Source organism: Cydia pomonella, chromosome 11 (genome assembly GCF_033807575.1).
Source record: "Cydia pomonella isolate Wapato2018A chromosome 11, ilCydPomo1, whole genome shotgun sequence".
NCBI classification, from domain to species: domain Eukaryota; kingdom Metazoa; phylum Arthropoda; class Insecta; order Lepidoptera; family Tortricidae; genus Cydia; species Cydia pomonella.
In genome coordinates this window covers 21,376,030-21,398,058 of record NC_084713.1, presented here as the reverse complement: position 1 = coordinate 21,398,058, position 22,029 = coordinate 21,376,030, and the positions used below count along the sequence as shown (strand labels likewise).

The 22,029-nt window shown below is 37.1% G+C and overlaps 1 protein-coding gene across 4 annotated transcripts; it reads right to left on the bottom strand.

The window, feature by feature from the left end:
• Window positions 1-276: 276 nt before the first annotated feature.
• On the bottom strand, window positions 277-21,686 carry LOC133522503 (major centromere autoantigen B-like). Of its 4 annotated transcripts, none has more exons than XM_061857858.1 (8): window positions 20,734-21,686; window positions 16,835-16,950; window positions 11,695-11,875; window positions 10,969-11,122; window positions 3,334-3,443; window positions 2,836-2,937; window positions 1,735-1,896; window positions 277-1,200 (listed from the first exon to the last, which is right to left on the bottom strand). In XM_061857858.1, exons 1-8 carry the CDS (start codon window positions 20,743-20,745, stop codon window positions 415-417), a joined length of 1,623 nt encoding a protein of 540 aa, XP_061713842.1. In that variant the 5' UTR covers window positions 20,746-21,686; the 3' UTR covers window positions 277-414. The 4 variants fall into 4 exon arrangements, with proteins under 4 accessions (XP_061713842.1, XP_061713843.1, XP_061713845.1 ...); XM_061857859.1 differs by having other exon boundaries at window positions 11,695-11,866; XM_061857861.1 differs by lacking the exons at window positions 10,969-11,122; window positions 11,695-11,875; window positions 16,835-16,950; window positions 20,734-21,686 and adding an exon at window positions 5,784-5,981.
• Between the last annotated feature and the right edge of the window lie 343 nt (window positions 21,687-22,029).

Below are 22,029 nucleotides of genomic sequence, written 5' to 3'. Positions count from 1 at the left end.
ATAGTAAATTTTCGTCTATATGTATAAACAGGATGTAACAAAAATAGAGGGCATCCGTAAAAGCATATTTAGAAAAAAAATCTATGGGGCTAGTCGTCCAAGTTAGCTAAATCTTCATACAAAGGTCAACACTTTTTTGGGTCAAATAAATTTATCTTGTTCTTTGTCCTAATCAAAACATGATACCGAATATGCCCGTAAATGGAGCTTCACTATTTTTGTTACATCTTGTATATGTATATGTAGTGATTGCACGAAGTAACAAGAACTTAACAAGATTTAATATAACTTTAATTTCCTTAGTACTAATTCATCCGTAATACTTAACTTACTTTTTATACGTAATAAAAATACTAATATTCATTAGACAACTTATCAAGTAGCTGTGATAGTTATTCTTCTTACAATTAAAATCTAAGTCTCATCCATAGCATCTTCTGTTTTGGTATTAACATCATCAACAATTTTAGCAGCACTTTCTATATTAGCATTTACGAGATTTTTCACGTGTGAAGCATTTGGAGAATTCGCAACAACATTAGAAGCGTTTTCAATGCTAGTATTCTTAATTTCAACAGAGATTCCGGCGTTTCCAGACTTTCCAGCTTTAAATGGATTCAGAGTCATGACAGGATTAGAAGGGCGATTATTATTAGCGTTTCCAGTGTTGGCAGTATTTGTAGGGTTTACTGTGATCATTGGATTAGCTTTACTAGTATTGGCTGCGTTAGAACTTGTAGCGGTAACTGTGATGACATTAGAAGTATTTCCAGCACTTACAACTTTATGAGATTTAGTTGCCTTTGCAGTATTTCCAGCATTTGCCGCGTTCACTGTTACAACATTAGCATTTTTCACATTGCCAGCATTACCAACAGTTATAGTGTTAACATTGCTAACGTTTCCAACATTTTTAGCATTGGTAGTTACAGCTGTATTAGCTTTCATGATATTTGCAGTACTTGCAGCATTCATGACATTTGCTGCATTTGCATTAATAACGTTAGCGGCACTCGCAGTATTCATGACATTAGCAGCATTAGCAGTATTCACTGCTATAACACGTTTTTCCATTTGTCGGCTCCTGTATACTTCCATGTCAAACTGTAGACGCGCTCGCTCTAGATCAATGCGCTCGCGCATTAAAGCGTTACGTGTTTTGTATTCGGCTAGGAACTTGCGCAGTGTGTCATTGAGATCCTGAAAAAGATAAAAATAAATGTTTAAGCTGTCCCTTTGTTTTCCCTTTTGCTTATTCTTTCGTCATGCTTAAAACTATTTTTACAGTGTTGAAAACGAAGTTTTATACAGTGTCGTAAACATGGATGCAGCTACAATGATTGGTCACGCTCCCATAATAAATTTGCATCTACAGAAGCTCAACCACGGTAAATAATTGAAGAGTTCGATGAAATGGCCCGAATCCGGCATCGAAAGCGTCCCATTACGAACGTTCCATCCAGAAATGCAGGGAATCCAAATCGTCGGATGAAATCAACACATAATCGGTAATTACTCATATACTGTGACCGGTTGTTCTTTCGGACAAAAGGACCGCCTGGCGTCCGTTGGCTTATTGAGTGGACCACATTCAGAAGATTTCGGAATGAGACTGGCTTAGGACCGGGACAAGCGGCGTACGACGTACTCGAAGAGATAAACGGCTGATAAGTATGATGATGAGCGATTTTTTTTGGGACCGTCCGTCTCTCGGTTCGGCTGATGTTAACTTACCCTGATAACGGAATTCTTCTCCTCCATCACCTCATCCATGCCCCCCAAGATGGCTTCAGGCTGCGGGAACATCTCTTCCTGGTCATGGGGCTCGTCCACCTCGGCTTCTGTTGGTTCCATCTCCTGTTCTTCAGGCTGGTATCCACCTTCCAACCTTTCCTCCTACATATTTTGTATTATTAATGACTTATCAGACAGTGAAGAACCGAGACAAACTTAACAGTAACTACAGAAGAACAGTCAGCATCAGCAGCTGATAGAACAACTCGCCAAAGTATCTGCTAGACTTAAATTAATTTTGAAATAGATATATACAGAATGATTCAGGAGAGATACATGAATGATCAAGCCTGCGTATCCAGTAAGTTATCAGTAACTGTTTCGTATCAGTATTTGTGAGATTAACGTTAAATTAATTTTCTTCTGTTCAAAAATTTTATTTACGACATTTATGGTCACCCTCTTTGTTTTATCCATAACAAGTGACAAATTGAATGTCATCGGAGTCTGGTTACTTTTGAAAAATCGTATCTCACTCAAGTGCGACATTTTATTCTCTTCATAATCAAAGTGCTGTCATAACGGTTAAAGAAGTTTTATCTTTATTAATTAACTGTTGTAGGGTGTCCATGATTGTAGATAATCAAAATTGTCCTTTAAAAAAAGTTAGATAACAGAAAAAAGCGTGATTGTTTTACTTAAATATGACGGTGAACGACGATTCATTAACATTTACTGATTGTGTGGGCTTGGTCCTGCTCACGTCTCATGAATCACCCTGTATACATATATTTTAAGATTTAGGTTTAAAACTACGTACTTCCACTACTAACACTGCTCTGATTAATGATGACTGAGCAATGAAACTTATTAATATTAATCTTTGCAACGAAGCGCAAAAACATATCATACACAATCTGACTTGTAGAAGAACCATAAGAGCGTGTAAAATGTATTATCTATTTGATTTACAAGTAGGTACAGTTGTTGTTAAACTCTTTGTGTTTATACTGATAACCAGGCAAGCAAAAAATCCAAAATTTTCTATCTGCCATGTGGTATTGCAATGCGCCAAAAATTTGCATCATAATGAAAATTTACCTTGACAATGATGTTTTCAAAATGGCCATCATTGATTGTGAATGTGTTGAAAACGTTCCTTTTAGAGTTCATATTGTCCGTTACCCTGATCACAAGTTGTTCCTAGAAAAATAGAAAACGAAAAGTATTAAGAATATTGCCTCTTGAGGGATCAGGCTGTCTAATGATGTATACAAAAACAATTAGTACAACCTACTGAAAATAATAATCGAAAAAAAAAAACAGGGAAAGTGGAATTTCAATTTATTTGCATCAGACATAACTAAATTAGTCCATAGAAATGTTAGTAACAAACAAAACTTATTTTATACTTTAGCAACTTATAGACTACTTATAAAATGATAATTTTTATGATTAATAAAAATGCAAATGCCCGATTACTACAATCGTCATTCACAATGTCATATGCTGATTTTCAAAAACTACTTTCTATCGATCGCTGCAGAGTTAGCTCGGCCTAACTCGAGTTTAATTAGTTAGTTTAGTTTATTACTTTACCCCTTTAGTCTTGTCAAGATTGACATCATCTGCAGCTGGTCCTGGTACTGGTTCTGGTAAAGGTTCTCGTACTGGCGGTGGAGTCTCCGGTCTTGAGGAGCTGGCGCCACCTGCAACAAAACGATACGAAGTTTAGTATTTGAAATGTAGACATTCTTCATACTTATAACTAAAATAATATAAATAAAAAGACACATGTTGCATGGAAATTAAAATCTCATTATATTAGTTTACTTCTCTCTGGTATCTATTATGTACAACTTGTATTGTATAGCAAGGATAATGTACCAATATCCCGCTAGATGGCACTGTTCCCTCCGCGCTGATTCGTACATCGCGGTGATAAGATTTTTCTTAGATTGTATAAGTATCCTGTCATGTTCTTTGTTTACCAACCTCAATAAACCACCTATTTTGGATGTACAGTTTTGTTTGATTTGTTCAATTAAGTAAATCCCTAGAAAACCGATTAATAATCGCTTTACCATCTTAAGTATGAACCTGTCCACAAAAACATCTTCCAATTTCTTAACTATTTAAAATAGGAGGCAAAGGAAACTTTCCTTAATTCCTACTGTAACTAAATATATATTACCTTGAATCCCCCCCAGCACTATCCCCCTCCTCTTCTTAAACCGATCCAGCCACCCCGTACTGGCCATAAAGTCATCCCTTCCAGTCATCTCCTTATGAAGTGTCCGCGCCTTCAATATTATCAGCGATCCCGTCATTGCATACAAACTTCTTTCTTCTAAATACCATTGGTATAATTTCTCTTCTAACTCCGGATTTTCGGCTGATCTTAAAGTTTTTCTTTCTGATTTGTATGGAAGCTTAGCGGCGGTTTCAATGTTGTGACGGTTTTTGTATATGTCGTAGATGGTGGATCGGCCGATGTTGAATTCTCGGGAGAGTTGGCTGTAGGTTTCGCCGGCGTCTATTCGGTTTATGATTTCGTTCTTGATTTTTAGTGTTAAGGTAAGCTTCTTGCGTTTTACGCGTTGTTCTGACATGATTATTTATTGGTTTGTTTTGTCTTTAGAGTAGTTGGTTTTGTCTAAAGGTCCTTTTGGTTTGAAGAGGATCTTAAAGGTAGAAGTTGGAACCCGGCGACGTGAGGGACCGCAGAAGACACGTCGCCGCGTCACGACTGGTTTCTATGTATTTCTATGAAATCCATTCGAACTCAGCGACACGAAGCCAGCGATACGAAGTCGGGCTCCCGCAGATCAGGGTGCCTAGCCAAGGTGACAAGCACTTGCGCTACGATAACGAAACGCTTTGTGTCTCTCTATCACTTACATGTGTCGCTTAACTTCAAACTCAGATAAATCCATTCGACCCTTTCAGCAAATATCTACCTTATTACCTTTTCATAATACCAAAATCGCATAATCTGACAGATGGATTTACCTGTTATGATGATGTTAGTGCGACAGTGACAGTTGCGTTTCATTACCTACGAAGCGTAAACGATTGGCACGTTGGCTATGCAACCTACTGGGTGCACACTACTGTGCCGCTGGCATCAGAGCAAAGTATGTCGCGACACGAAGTCTGCAGTTGTCGTCTGCGGTAGCGACACGTCGCCGGGTTCCAATTTGTACCTTAAGCAAAAAGAGGATTTGAAATGGAGATGCATTGTCAAGTAAATTTTGTAGCCACAGTAACTTTACTGCCATCTTTGGACACATTATTAAAAATTTTAGAACGCCATTTGACTTTGATCCTTATTCTTTCACTGATATGTGAAAAAAGTGGCGCCATCTACAAGAGCATAGGTCAAAGGTATGGCGCCATCGATAAAAAATGTAAATAATTCTTAAATACGGTGATATTTCAAACATTCGTTCGCTAACCGGTATTCAGCCACGATTGAACATTGTGTATAAATCAAATTAAATATTTTTCAACATAAACAATAAACATAAATTACAAAACTCAGTATTTTAAAAGTAAAACTCATTTATACCTATGTACTTGGTTGGTAGTGGTACATATGAATTAACGATACAATAAAAAAAAGCTACAACACCCTTTCCACAATCCATAACACTCCAGGGAACAATATAGGCCTTCGTCGTGCATGAAATAAGTTGAAAGTCCTTTTTCGAGCAAGTGAGATGAAAAGATATTTGCCATTTTCAAAATTATCCCGCTTTCGAAGTTCCCCCGATGCATAACAAATAAAATAAAAATAAATATTATAGGACATTATTACACAAATTGACTAAGTCCCACGGTAAACTCAATAAGGCTTGTGTTGCGGGTACTTAGACAACGATATATATATAATATATGAATATTTATAAATACTTAAATACATAGAAAACACCCATGACTTACCAGGATTTGAACCCGGGACCATCGGCGTCGTAGGCAGGGTCACTACCCACTAGGCCAGACCGGTCGTCATGTCAGGTCACGTCAAATAAAACCTAGTTCCCTACCTCTAGTATATCTGTAGTAGGCAGAGTAGGCGCGCTGGTACGCTAACCGCTTTTCGCGTTCCTCCTCACTCTCCAATCTTCTCTTCTCTGCTAATTTCCTCGCTCTATAGTCTAACGACCTTCTCTTCGTACGAGGCATGGGCACATAATTTAATAGATAAGTATAAGAAATTATTTTTTTTACTCTGCCTAGAATTATAACAATTATATAAAGAGCAAAATCTTGATGTCTTAGAGTAATTAGGTAGGTACCTACTGAATTTTGGCGCTATCCTAATACCTAGATAATAATATTAAAATTATCACAGGCCTCTACAATTTTGAATAATAATTTATAATCAATACGTTACCTACGAGTAGTAAATAAGTCAAAAACAAGTACTTAGGTATTTATATTACATAAAAAAAATAGGTATTGGCTGACAAGTCAAATCAGTACCCCTAGTGTAAATTTAGTCGATAGCGAAACGTGACGTACGCGTTTGCGTTAAGTCTCATTTTGTATGGGTTTTTGAACAGCGCGCCAAGCGGGACGTTTTGGAAAGTCAAAAATCTCATACAAAATGACACTTAACGCAAATATTTACACTAGGGGTACAGTTTATTTATTCGAACTCTCAAAACGATTAACCAATAAGTATAGAATTTATTTAAAATACAGAACAAGTGACGTCACGGTCAAGTCACCTACTCTTAGTTCTATCCAATTCATTCAATAGACATTGTCGCAAAAAATAACCGCTGTCCGCGTTTTTCTCATAATTTTTTGATGCTTTGCTTCATGCATGGTGTGAAATCATTTATTTTAAAACGCAACATCCCTTATTATTAACAAAAGCCGTAAACGCTAACTGCATTCAAAAGATTCTAAAAAGCTAACTCAATCTCCACACTACGCTAATTTCAACTCTAACTGCACACGATAAGGTTGAAATTAAATCGACAGGTTACTTCACTTAAGCTCGTCCGTTCGCAACGCACAACGTCAGTCACTTATTTTTACCGTTCACGCGCCTATCTTCCGCACCACACGATTTAAAACTCTAAACACTTACACATAGAGTCCACGAAAAGTACCACGCACATAGATAACTTACAAAAACGCGTAAATTGAAATTTCAAAAAACGAACGGAATGCAACGGGGTCTCCCTCTAAAACCGTTCGGAGTACTGGGGCACGAAGCATGTCCCCCGTGCCGGATTAAAAGAGTCGGAACAGCGAACATCGGTTGTCTCTGTTTCTCGCGTGGTGTAGGCGAGCGTGCGAAAAAGATGGTTGCGACGCCATTTTGGGTGGCGGATTACGTTGGAATCGATAGGCCTCGTGCACAATTTGACTAAAGGTATAATATATTATACTTACTGTGACTGTGATTGTTATTAGGGAGTATTAAAAATACGCACGTGCATTTAATCCATGGCAGGTGGTAATTGTTTTCAGTAGAGGTACATATACAGGGTATTTAATAGAATTGGGGCAGTGAGGGGAAACATGAAACAAGAAGTAATACGGTAATTAGGTATGAACTCACGAGACGGATTGCAAAATAAAAACTAAATTCAAAGTTATGCAAAGAATTAAAAAAGTCTCAGAGTCTGAGACTTGTATCCCTAAGATAGCTTCCATAATTTTCAAAAAAATACAAGATTTTTCGACAGATTTACGTATTTATAACAATCTATTTAACGTAAATTTAATTTTTCCTAATCGGTTCCAAAATTGTACACTAAAGGTTTTCATTGCACACTTATAATATATTTATTTAGTTTAAAAGTATATATATTTTAAGTTTTACCTGTGCTTACAACTATTACAAAGTAGTGTACATTCACGTCTGAAAATATCGATACGAAAAATGTGCCAAAAATATGTATAAGTACACTACCTTAATATATGGGCAATAAATTCGTGTATACATATTTTTGGCACTTTTTCAGACGTGACCGTACATCCCAAAAGGGTCCCAAAAGGGATGATATGTATACTTAGTACCTACCTACTAGGACTAGGACGAAGATATACAATGAGTTGTAGGGACTGCGTCCTACATTCGCCCAAGCTTTAGATGTTATTAAATAATAGTACATTACGATACAAGTGCGAAAAATAGGAAATTCGAAACGAGTGGCGATAAATTAAAACACGACCGAAGGGAGTGTTTTAAATCGACACGAGTTGCGAATTACCTATTCGCACATGTATCGTACAACGTTTTACAGTACATATGGCCCTTTAAATGTTCGACACAGTAACGTAATATGCTACTTCTCGCACTAGTGCTATAAAGTAGCCCCATATGTACTGTAAATAATATATTGGTTTAGCTTTTCCCGTTATGCGCAATGTGCATTTTAGTTACTTAATAGCATACGTAACTGTTTATTATGACCGTTCCAGGAATGAGCTTGTAAAACATTGTAATATAAGTTATCTGTTTCCTTCCCTTTGTCGGCACTTGCCTTTGTGTTAATCTCTCTTTGTTTTATTTCTTTTTCAGTTTCTGAATATTGTTAACTTTAAGTCATAAACTAATTTGTAGCCAGCGGGATAATTCGTGGGAAACTTTAGGATTCGCCATGTGCGAAACCGTTATTTATAGGGACCGTGCGCGTTGGAGGGTCTGCCATCTTGTGGCCTGAATCGGAACCACAAACATGCACATTTACACGTCCCGTGTTTTCTTGTGCATAGTAGGTTCTGCCATCTTTTGGGCTACATCGGAACAAAAAACATCACATTTACGCCTCGCGCCAAATTCTGACGGCTCCTGTGCTGCCTCCTACAGTTCATGCACGCTCCCTATAGGTTCTGTACCGCTGTTCCTATTGCGTACCTGATGCAAGGTTATAATCATCGGGATCGCGGGAGTCAAAGATAGTTCGTAGTCAGACGTCAACTGGACAAGTTGTCTCGTACCTATTATCACAGGTTGAGCTTGATATCGTATCGCTCCCTCGTGTACTCTTGGTACCTATCTTTAACGGTCGAGCTCGATTATATATCGCTCCCTACTTATTATTGTAATTAGTGTTAGTTTAGTATTGAGTTGTGTTAATATAGATTTATTATTTTTACCGCGTCTAAACTTTTTATTTGCAACAATCCCAACACCTAAGTACATATACCAAACCCAGGACGCAGTCCCTACAGTGTAAATCCAATACGGGCAATAATTTAAACCAGACATAGAATTTATCCGTGTACTTAATAATTAATTAAGATGTTTTTTTTAGTCACACTTAATTCTGACCACGTAATAAATTTTTGAAAATTTTAGGAGCTACAATATACTTACTGCAAACATGACATGAGATTACGAGATACGAGCTTTTCATAGTAACTGCTAACTGCCAACAAGCATTGACAATTACTTTACAAATCTCGTATCTTCTAACTATTGTGTTGCTTTACAATGTGGGCCGAATTATTTTCATTGTATTTCTAAACAAAGTTTATCTCAATACACTTCTTAGGTCATATGATATCCACCGTTTAAATATTCGCCCGTATTGGATTTACACACTCGTAAATAGGCCAAGTGCGAGTCCGACTCGCACAGGAAGGGTTCCGTACCATTATCTATAAAAACGGTCACCCATCCAAGTACTGACCCCGCCCGACGTTGCTTAACTTCGGTGATTGGATGAGAATCTCGAGATTGGAAGTAAATATTTATTTTACATATCTGTAGGAACTTTCTCTTTTACTCTCACTAAGACGTAATTAAAGCGACAGAGAAAAATGCCCGCAAATGAAGAACTTCGATTTTCGCGGTAGGCCCCCCGGTTCGTTGAGCGTTCAATTCAAACCGCTTTACTGCCGGCAATGGAAATACAGCAATAAACTGCCATCATAAAATACGATAAAGTCAAGCGAATTCCAACTTTATCCCGTAGCGCGCAAGAGCGTAAAGGACCGCACGTAATTGTCGCCAAGTCATGTGAAACATCACTAACTGCGTGGAAGATGCTTTGTGCATTTTGCTTTGAGTTTTGTCTCTGAGGGGAGCGAGGTCTTTTTAGTACATACAAAGTTAGTACTGAATGTAGTTAGCGGTATAGTCGCCATCAGATATATCGGAGCGGCCAAGGTGTTCACAAATATCTGAACACGCGTCTATTGCCAATGCGTTAGAGTGCGTGTTCAGATATTTTTGAGCATCTCGGCCGCTCCGATATATCAGTCAAACTAGTTTGACGCAGATTCATAGTTGTTGACCCGACTCACAATTAACGAAGAGTTGTGATACTTAGAATCTTAGCAGATCTCCGTATAGGTCCCTAGTCCCTATAGTTTAACTAAACCTTGAAAATAATTCCTTAAATTCTTCGCCTTCATCTTTCTTGTTTCAGGTGCTATTGCGGCCAGTGCCCTACTTGTTACAGATTCTGAAGGTTCAAGACCCTTACCTTCGTTGTCTTCTTTCTTGTATTTTGGCGCCATCAATCTAACAAGTAGGTGCCTTCCCGTACAAATTCCGGCTGATACCCTTCTTATTACGAAAAAATTACTAACTATAGTTACAAGTAGACCTTTGCCACCTTCATTCTTCTTATATGTAGGCGCCACGCCAGCTTGTGTGATCAGCCTGACGTTCTTGGGCGCTATACCGTACAGACTGCGACCAGTATTGTTACAGATTCTAACTGTAAGTTCAAAACCCTTACCTTCACCGTCTTCTTTCTTGTATTTATGCGCCATGCCATCTTGTGTTATAAGACCGACAATCTTACGAGTAGGCACCATCCCGTACAAATTCCGGCCGATACCCTTCTTATTACAAATATTCATATTCATTCATATTCATATAATATTAATTATATTTATAATTTAACAGTTCAAATCATGATACAATTGATTTATTAACTGTAAATGGGTTAATAAAATAAAATAATTAACTAAACATTTATAAAATCGTCAAAACTATAGAACGTGTGCTCAATAATCCAACTTTCAGTTTTGTCTTAAAGCTAATTAATGAAGGAGGTGAGGTCTCAGGTAGCCTAATACTAACTATAGTTAAAAGTAGACCCTTACCTTCATCGTCTTCTTTCTTGTATTTAGACGCCATGCCATCTTGTGTGATAAGACAGACGATCGTGGGCGCCATCCCGTACAGATTGCAGCCAGTTTCCTTCTTGTTACAGATTCCAAGTGTAGGTCAACTAAGGGTTGTGACCTTACCTTCCTCGTCCTCCTTCTTATACTTAGGCGCCATGCCGGCCTGTGTTATAAGGCTCACGATTTTGGGCGCCATCCCGTACAGATTGCGTCCAGTGCCTTTCTTGTTGCGGCTGCGTTGCATGGCGAACGCGCGCTTTCGGAGGTCTCGCCATGTCTTGTAACAAAAGAAAGAGATTACAAAATGAACCAAAATATGGTGTTATGTCAATTTCATCTAATTTTAACATCATTCGCCATATTATCTGCTCTTTTTTCGTTTTCAAAATTTTTGAAGATTTTATTAATGTACTATTATGTATAAATAAATTAAAAATCCACTCAGAAAACTGTCTTAGTTTTCTGAGTATTTTTATTTATTTATTTCTACTTATTTATATATGACCTTACTCAAATACTCACCACCTTACACTGTTTATAATTCTTCGGCGGTCCAAACTGGTTGATATGTTCCGCTAACTCCATCTACAACTCTAGTTCAATCATTATTACATAAAACAATTTTACTCACTGTCTTACACTGCTTGTAGTTCTTCGGCGGCCCAAACTGGTTGATATGTTCCGCTAACTCCATCTACAACTCTAGTTCAATCATTCTTACATAAAACAATTTTACTCACTGTCTTACACTGCTTGTAGTTCTTCGGCGGTCCAAACTGGTTGATATGTTCCGCTAACTCCATCTACAACTCTAGTTCAATCATTCTTACATAAAACAATTTTACTCACTGTCTTACACTGCTTGTAGTTCTTCGGCGGCCCAAACTGGTTGATATGCGCGGCGAGTTCCATCCACAACTCATCACTGCCAGGAAACGGTTTGGCGTGTGACACAGCCAGCTCCGGGTGCTTTTCCATGAACTTCACCAGCTGCACCAGCTGGCAGGTCGTGGCGCGACATCTGGAAGTCCTTGGATCGTTAACCGACTTTCAACAAACATAAATACGTAGGAGATCCCTCTTCTAAATAAGTACAAAGTTACATAGAATTTATAGATCGTTTGTTGTCGAATGCCACGAACGACTAATGGAGGTAAGTCATAATAACAAGATCACCCTACAATGGATCAAGGGACACAGTGGATCCCGAGGTAACGGTGCTGCGGACGAGCTCGCCAGGCAAGGATCGTATGCGGGGGCGATTGGTCCGGAACCGATTCTTCCGATACCATTTAGCAAAGTACGCTCAATGCTGCTGGCACGTACAGGGAAACTACACACAGAACACTGGCTGAACCAGACTGGATGCAGACAGGCAAAAGAAGCCATGCCTGGCATCAACGGAAAACTCACAAGGGCGCTCCTGCAACTAGGGAAGGTCCGACTGAGTATGGTAACCAGTGTCATAACAGGTCATGGACTATTTAACAAACATCTTTTCACAACAGGTGTCACAGACAGTCCCCTGTGCCGAGGTTGCATGGAGACAGAAGAAACAGCCTCTCACGTGGTGCTGGAATGCAGCGGAGTGACTCCATACAGGGCTAAACATCTCGGATCGCCGAGAGACCTCCCCGAGGTCCTACTCAACATCAAAGGTTTGATAGGATTCCTCGAGGAGCTGGGCTGGCAGGACTAGCCCACCCCCAACATATCACGCAAAATAGGCGCAAGTCGTCGAGTTGCGGAAAAATCGCCCGAATACAATACAATACAATAGATCGTTTGTTTTTACGTTTCCGAAGAAGATGAACAGAAATAGGTCCTCCCTTTTAACTCTAAAGAGAACGCAGCAAGCTTGGTTCTCCATTAATATGTATTTGCGCTCGCATTTTAAAACGGCTACGTTGATTGCTCTGAAATTTTGTACTTATAATAATAATAATAGGCCTTTTCATCTGTGTGAGATGTTTTAAGCAGCATCCTGGTAACGACACTTGCGTTCGTGGCTGTATAGCCCTATGCGAGAGAGGATCCCACGTCCACACACGCGGCAGGTGTATGCTTGCCCACTTATAATAGGATAAGCTATATTCTAGTTCAGGAATTAGTTTAATTATGTAGCTTCAGATACCATAGTTAAAAATATACAACGAATTTAAGTTTTTCATACCAAACTTGTTTTTGCTCTAATTCGTTTGTTTTATAAGTTGAAGGCTAATAACAGGCATAAATATACCTCATGGCATTGTATGGCATTTCATTACAAATTACAATACAACACGTGGTTTCACAATGAAAACGAAACTCCGTTTGTATGGGAAGGTAAAATTCGGCGAGCTCAGTGTGGACAGTGCGGACTCTTAAACTCTCGACACAGAAGTAAGAAAAATAAGTTTACTCAATGACCAGTACCCCTACTGTAAATTTAGTCGATAGCCAAACGTGACGTACGCGTTTGCGTTAAGTCTCATTTTGTATGGGTTTTTGAACAGCGCGCCAAGCGGGACGTTTTAGAAAGTCAAAAATCTCATACAAAATGACACTTAACGCAAACGCGTACGTCACGTTTCGCTGTCGAAAATATTTACACTAGGGGTACAGAGCAAAATTTCAAAACGCAGGTTTTGTTCAAAGTGCAAAAAGAGCATCCATACCAAACTAAATATAAGAAAATACTGCAAAATAGTAGTATTACCAGCATGAGACTTGAAAAGTTACACAAATAGAATTCGGAATTAGATCTATCTAGTTCGTTTTTTATGATTCTAAGGAACTCCGCAGTAAGCAGGAAGGTTGAAAATGTTAAAATTAGGCTCTCCGTAAACCGACTTTCAAGTTTGCAACTAAGTAATTGACCGAGCGAGCGAAAGTCCAAGAAAAGAGTCGCTTTTCGTTTCAGCTTGGGAAAAAAATATTTTGTATGTCTGTTGTCTGTACGCTGCCCGGCAGTCCTGCTCTACAAGTCCTATTTGTGAAATTTTATGAGCATGTTCGATGATAAAATGATTTTTTCCTGTTGATTCAGTTTTCGTTTTTTTTTATGGCGGTTGCAAGTTCTACAGATTATAGAGCCACTGGTACCTATAAAAAGATTGACTCTGTTCGATCTTTTGATGTTATTTTTTTCGTATTGTTTGTACAGGGTGGACAAATAAGAATGATACACTTTGTTTTTAAATTTTAATTACATTAGGGTAAAGGCACCTATTACCGTGGTAGTTAAGGAACTTTTCAAAAGAGATCCAAAAATTAAGGGTATCAATGCTGTCTAACAGCCAGGAATATTTTTTTTTCATCAGAGCATTTAACGAACTTTCCGTTTCACACGTTTTTGGATTCATTTTGGGTTATTATATGTATTAAAATATTTTTTGAAGCCAAAATGACCAAATCTTCTATTACCGTGGCAAGGGACAGGCTGTGATTCTATTATCGCGAATTGAGCTTTCATTACCGAGGGTACAATTGGCATGATTTTTCTGCACTCGTTAACAGAAACCAAACTCAAAATTCGAAACCTAATACCGAGGGTTAAAACAATAATAACGACGTGGGTTCTGTATATTATTTTGTGTCATTAAGTTTAATAATGACACAAAAATAAAAAATAAAACTATAGGAGTATGTTTAAAAATAAGAGATATATTCGAAGAGATTATAATTACACTTCGGCACAATCAAATACTATTAAATAGTTAACTTACCAAGTACCCACGAGTACCTGTATAACAAGTTATAAGTTGAATGTTTTACATGTAAAACAACAAAAATTATTGTTAGTAAAGTTTTTACTAAGGACGTATATGACAAATAGGCCTGCCTGTTATTAAATAAAGTAATTTTTAAATGCTATAAAGATTGATAAGAGTTTGTCTTACTGACATAATTAGCTGCACAAAAAAAACAAGTAAGTAACATTTTCTCATAAGGCACAGCGTAAATTATAGTCGAAATTTTATAAGCTGGACCTTTACCACCTGAGTGAAAGTTTACCACAGTGAAATGGTAAACGTCCACCTAATAAAATTTCGACTATATATAAAAACATGAAATTTTTTAATTCTAATATTTTTGATAAGGTAATTAAGTTAAATAAAGTCTCTCACATATTATGTGTTATAATTTACCCGTTTATAACTAACAAATCACAGTACTTTTCTTATTGCTGATTCTTATAGCTAAAAAGAATCATGTCTGAGATTTTGGACTACTGTATAAATAAAATTATATAAAAAAAAACTAATCGGAATTGTCCGGCAGTTGGGTACCCTTCCTTGTCTGTCAGAGTAATAACTGAATCAGAAAACAGAAGAATTTAAATCTGATAATGATAACTGAAGTCTAAATTTTATCAACGAAATCTGTAGTTGCGGTACTCTAAATGCGATATTTCAATACAATACCAAATAGTCACTCGGTAATAGATAACTCTTTAAGAGCCTATTACCGACCCATTCGATATTTCTCTGGGTCGGTAATAGATTTCTATACATTCTATTACCGAGGGTAATATGATCATACCATCGGTAATAGGCTTAATTTGGAGTTTAATTAAACCTAATTCCGACCCATAAAAAGAATAAAACACAGATGTTTTTTCAAATCAAATCAAACACGTATATTACAAGCTTCTTGTAAAGACAAAATCACATAACTGGCAAGTAAATTTTAGGTTTTAACTCAAAATAAAAAAAAAGTTGACAGATTAAGGGTTCCCATAGAAACAAGGAAATCGGTGCTGAAGTTTTTGTTAAAAATTAAGGGTTAGTTGAATACTTTCCATACCACGGAAATAGCTCTTTAATAGCGTGAATAGATCAAGATTGGAATAAATAAAAGAAATTATAAAATTGATAATTTGTACCAAAACTAAAGAGTAAATAACAAAACTACCACTTTTTCTATTACCGTGGCATACCACGGAATTACTTACCACAGAAGTAATTGGCGCCTATCACCGCTGTATTTTATTTTCAATTTTAAACGTATTTTCCGGTCAAAAACTAAGTTAAAAGTAATTCAAAATCGTGTAGAAACCAATACACAACCTCTTAAAAGGCATTGCACTAGTTTATTTGCCATAACTATTACGTAAAACACTACGTAAGATTGGAGTGCACTTACCTGTGGTGTCACGCGTCTGTATGGAACAACCGGTTCTTGCGCCGCCGTCGCACAAACTGACGAATTGCGAGTTTTTTGTTACACTCACACAAATGCACACTAATGGGCACGATAGACCAATGAATGAGCTTGTTTTGTGTATGCTTTATTTCTTAGAGAATAGATCTGTTTGCTTGCAAAATGCGTATTTGTAAACACCGCGGTGTTAGACGTCGATTTTGATACCCGCGTTAATAGCCGCCGTTACCCTAAGTGGAAATTTTATTAAATATTTTTTTCATTAATATATTATTCAGGGTTGGCAATTGTATACGGAAGATAATTTCTGCCAAATGTCTACCACTAGCAGCAAGCAATTTTATCTCAAATGTTTCTGTTGTTTAAAACACGTTGTTTGCTCGATCAATTTTGAAAAAAAGGGACAGTGATTTGCACCCAAATTCCCCAAATTTTGCAGCTCTTGACTTATTTCTGTGGGGCTATCTAAAATTACGTGTCTATGCTAACGAGCTGATGAAATTTAAACAGTTAAAACCGACTATTCGATACAAATGTACTAAGATAATGCCCAAAATGTGCGAATAGATGCTGAACATTGGGATGACAAGAGCTTACATTTGCCTGCTGTTAGAGGTATATCAGACATATGTCAGACATTATGTTTCGCATGAATTTGCCAACCCTGAAGAATATATTTTTAAAACAATACTTAATAATTTTTTAACTTAATACAGTTAAAATTTAAAAACAAAATGTATACTTCTTATTTGCCCACCCAGTTACAGAACCTGATAGTACGGAAAGTAGGTATGGAATATTATAATATGTGTAGCCTGACACACACTTTGTTTTTTATACTTACTTAACTCTAGTGGCTGCCCGCTCCTGAGTATGGTTCCAAATACTGCCTCCTCTGGTTCTCCAGTCTTGGTCTTCCATTAATGAATAACGCTCTGAATGGACGACCAGTTCCTCATTCTGTCAATCCAGAAAAAAATAGTGAAAGTCCATCTAAAGGGGCTGATTAACAGTCCGCCGGACGGCATCGGCCTGTCGGTTGGTCTGAACTGTCCATTTGTTGTTCTAACTTATGGAAGGTAGATTTAAGGAACAGAATCTCCATGTATCAAAAAGTGTCCAACATAAAACCATAAATAGACGGCCCTACAATACCTAGAATACTTGAGAAAAAAATCTAATCATAGACAGCGCACTTCACTCCGTCAATAACGCCTAGGTTCTTACTCTAGCGCTACTCTGGAGAGATTTGGAACTATTATTTATAGCTGACAGCTGGACACTTTTACAACAGTTCTACCATAAGATATTTCACTCCTTTTAATTCCACACTCCATAGTTCTAACTGACAGGCCGAATAGCGTCCGGCAGATTGTTAATCAGTCGGTACCTTAAGGTTTGGGATTTGGGCAGTTGTTTACGCAGGAGAAGTAATGATCCCCGCTCTGGGTCTTGGCTGGTTGGACCAGTTCCCATCGCCATACAGCGTGGGAATCTGGGCTATAACCGCGAAAATCGAAATTCGTCAATTGCGGGCATTTTTCTCTGTCACTCTATGTTAACGGCACCAATCATGGGACATTTAAGAGAAAATTTGGAGTATTTTTGATATTTCATCGACACCTGTAAAATTTCTACCGCTTTAAAAGTTGAAATGAAAGTCCAATTCGTCATTTATGTTTTCTATGTATTTAATGAAAGCTACTGCAATTGGTTTCGATATTATTAATAAATTAAAACTATGGTTTTTTTGCTCCAGTCATGGGATGTATGGCGCCATTAATTTTCAAAATAACAAAATATCAATGATAAATTAAATTTAAGCAGCTCTTTGGCTCTTGTTTATGGTAAAATGTTGCCAGCGATTAAAAACTGATGGTAAATACTAAATACTTGTTTTACAGAATTTGTCTATACCATCCCATTACTGGTGCCTGTTCCATTATAGGGGTGTTTACTATAATTACGTCTTAGTGTGACTAAAAGAGTAAGATCCCCGTAATTTGCGAATTTCGCGGTAGGCCCCCTGTGGTGGTAATGCTGCCGGCATAATGGGATTTTTCAGGCCGGGTTTGTTGCAGGGTGGGGCTGAGCATTAATTTGTAGATTTTTTTGAGGAAACTGACGTAGAAATTAGGGTTTGTTTCGGTATTAAGCCCGTGACAGACGGAGCCATAATATACCAAAAGATATCTTTAATTGCTTTTCGTGATTGAAATAATAATGAAAATACAATTATTCAAAAATCAACTATGCCATTTAGTTTCCTTAAACGTACGTAGCCATACCCCGAAGTTAAGAGTCTGTCAACACCCAATGTCCTTGAAATTGATGTTACTTAAACAGTTTTTTAAGAAAGACTATTTGTTTTAGTCAAGTAAGCAAAATATATGTTCATATTCATTATATTTCAAAGACCGTGGTTGTACTCGATACACGATTGAACGAAATCGGCTCGATAGAAAATAATTGCAAAGATTGGTCTTAAAATCACAATTAAACGGTTTTATGTCTTTATTGTTTTGACTTATGGGTCTGCAATTAAAATCACAATTTCAAAACATTTATATCTAAACCGTGGTTGAGTAAAATATTACACTAATAATCCACTTTTTTATTTAAATATTTTTCTTATTATTCCCTTGCCCAGGCCCAGTAACATGCGACAGTGCTATCTCATTTAAGTACTCCGATACAAATAGACAGTGTGCGCGCTTTAGGTAATGACAGCCTCTTAACGGAATTCGATAAAAGCACGGGGTATACGTATAGTAAATAAATAAAATAGTAGTAGTAAAAAAAAAAAAAATAGTAGTTTCATCCGCTATTATTGCACAATATGACCTATAAATTCAGCCCGTAAATTATTGCAGGTGACTTAATAAACACCCTGTATACTCTTACATTCATAGAGTAAAAGTTTAGGTACTTAAACATAAGTAAAAACAACTAACTATTCAAAAATTATGGTGAAATGATGCATTCCGTCTCTCCACCATTACTTTTTAGGGTTCCGTAGCCAAATAGCAAAAAACGGAACCCTTATAGATTCGTCATGTCCGTCTGTCTGCCCGATTCTGTCACAGCCACTTCTTTCCGAAACTATAAGAGCTATACTGTTCAAACTTAGTAAGTGGATGTATTCTATGAACCGCATTAAGATGTTCACACTAAAATAGAAAAAAAAAAACAATAAATTTTGGGGGTTCCCCATACTTAGAACTGAAACTCAAAAAATCTTTTTTCATCTAACCCATACGTGTGGGGTATCTATGGATAGGTCTTCAAAAATGATATTAAGGTTTCTAATATAATTTTTTTCTAAAATGAATAGTTTGCGCGAGAGACACTTCCAAAGTGGTAAAATGTGTGTCCCCCCCCCCCACCCCCGTAACTTCTAAAATAACAAAATGAAAAAAATAAAAAAAATATATGATATACATTGTCATGCAAACTTCCACCGAAAATTGGTTTGAACGAGATCTAGTAAGTAGTTTTTTTTTAATACGTCATAAAATTAAAAAAAAAAAATTTTTTTATCAAACCCATACGTGTGGGGTATCTATGGATAGGTCTTCAAAAATGATATTTAGGTTTCTAATATCATTTTTTTCTAAACTGAATAGTTTGCGCGAGAGACACTTCCAAAGTGAAAAAATGTGTGCCCCCCCCCCTGTAACTTCTAAAATAACAGAATGAAAAATCAAAAAAAAAAAATGATATACATTACCATGCAAACTTCCACCGAAATTGGTTTGAACGAGATCTAGTGAGTAGTTTTTTTTATTAATACGTCATAAAATTTAAAAAAAAAATTTTTTTCATCAGACCCATACGTGTGGGGTATCTATGGATAGGTCTTCAAAAATGATATTTAGGTTCCTAATATCATTTTTTTCTAAACTGAATAGTTTGCGCGAGAGACACTTCCAAAGTGGTAAAATGTGTGTCCAAAGTGGTAAAATGTTGAACAAGATCTAGTAGATTTTTTTTTAATACGTCTCAAATGGTACGGAACCCTTCATGCGCAAGTCCGACTCGCACTTGGCCGCTTTTTTGAACTATCGAGTGTAAAGTCTCATAATAACTACGCAAAGGACAATGTTCGTCTAGACATAACGTTTACGTTACAACGAACGAGACCGCAAGCGCGAAAACCTACGTACACGAATGAGACAGCGCATAACGATAACCCATCAAAAGGGGGACACTGTTCTTTGCATTCAATACGGTGCTAACGTAATAATATTCTTATTTTAAGACAGAGAAAAAATAACTCTAGTGACATATAAATAAGGTGCAATTTGCAATAATGATGTAGATAAGCCCAGCGGCCAAATGATAGTCTTTGCGGCTATGCGAACGTGCGTTCTAAAGTGTTATTGCTAACGGTCTCCACGGGCGTGCGAGTCCAATGCTCGAAATTTCCAGTATAATTGCGCATTCTTAGTACGAATTATACAGCTCTGGAGGTCACGTTGCGCTGGATAGGTAAAGCGTTCGACTCAAGTATGTTTAGTAAGTAATGCGAATAGACTTCGTGAACTCTTCAACAATTTTATATTGTACATCCGTGAAAGCGCTGCGCGCTAACATTTGTTCCGCAACTTGTATGACGATCGTTAGCTCCATATTTGTCCGTGCGCAAATATAACTTTGTTTTCTATATGCAATATTCTTATCTAATGCGTACTAGATAAAATTACGTGCATAGTTGTAAAATAAATCATCAAATCAACTTACCTCCTCCTTCATTGGATTATTATTAAAAAATGTAGTACTTTCTTAAGACAAACGGATAAAATATTTTTAACACCGGTCGACAAACGTAGTATCACAGCGACGACAAAACTGACACTGGCGTATCGAGCGAGAGGGCAGTGTGCGAGTGAGATATAACACTCGATAAAACGAGATAGCTGAGCTATCTAGGGCCGTATACTTATCTTATTATTATCTCACATTGAAGAAACCTATGTAGATATTTTGTGTTAAACAATTTTATTGACAGGATAATCTGTCAGAAAGGGGACATGTTAAGGTGCCGTTTGGATTTAGACTACACATTAATGCAGCAGCAGGGGTCGGACAAAAAGTGCGGACGACGTAAAAATGTCGTAATCTTGCACACAGGATGATGTTTGAATTTGTATTTAAACTTCCGTGTGACATGTAGTAACAAAGTAGTATTAATGAAGTAACAAAATAATCGTAAATAAATCCATGGAATTAATAATACAGGTGGTAGGGTGATGTAGTGAATAAAATAAATTTCACGAAACTTGTTACCATAAGGTATAATTATTTGAAATTAGTTAGAACAAGTCTGTGGGATCCTCAGATAAATAGGTTTAATAGTCAAAAGTGGGAACAGTAGGTAAGATTAGCAGTATACGTGTTTGTCACGTACTGCCTCCAAAAACGGAAAATTGCCACAATATTCGAGTAAAGATGACATTTTAGAGCGTTTTCTTATACATTAGTAAATATAAATTTTAGCTAAATATAATCGTCAAGATACAATAGCTAAACAATAACGAAGTCAATTTATTGTTCATCTGATTGACAATGTGTCAGTCAAAAACGTACTTACTCATTTCAAGTGGCGATATCGTTTAATAAAGAGGTTGATAAATGATAAGTGATAATTGTTTATGAAAATCAAAAATACTATTTGAAATCACCCATATGTGGTTTGACGTCATCCGCACTTTTTGTACGACCCCTGTGCAGCAGTATTGCAGCGTGTAATTATCATATTTTCGTGTCATCCAGGATGACGCGCAGATTTGTCAAATCTAACCTTTAATTACATGGCAATACGAGTCAAGGCGCGCGTCTTCGTGAATGACACGATATATATCCTTACTTCATTTTTACTCATTTCCTCAAAGGTTAACTGGAAGAGATCCCAGATAGGGATAAGTTCGCCTTTGTTGTATTTAATTTGCTCTGAAACTGTGTTTCTCATGTTTTTTTGTGTCTACCTACAATAAAACATATAGGAAGCGTGCATGAACTGTAGGAGGCAGCACAGGA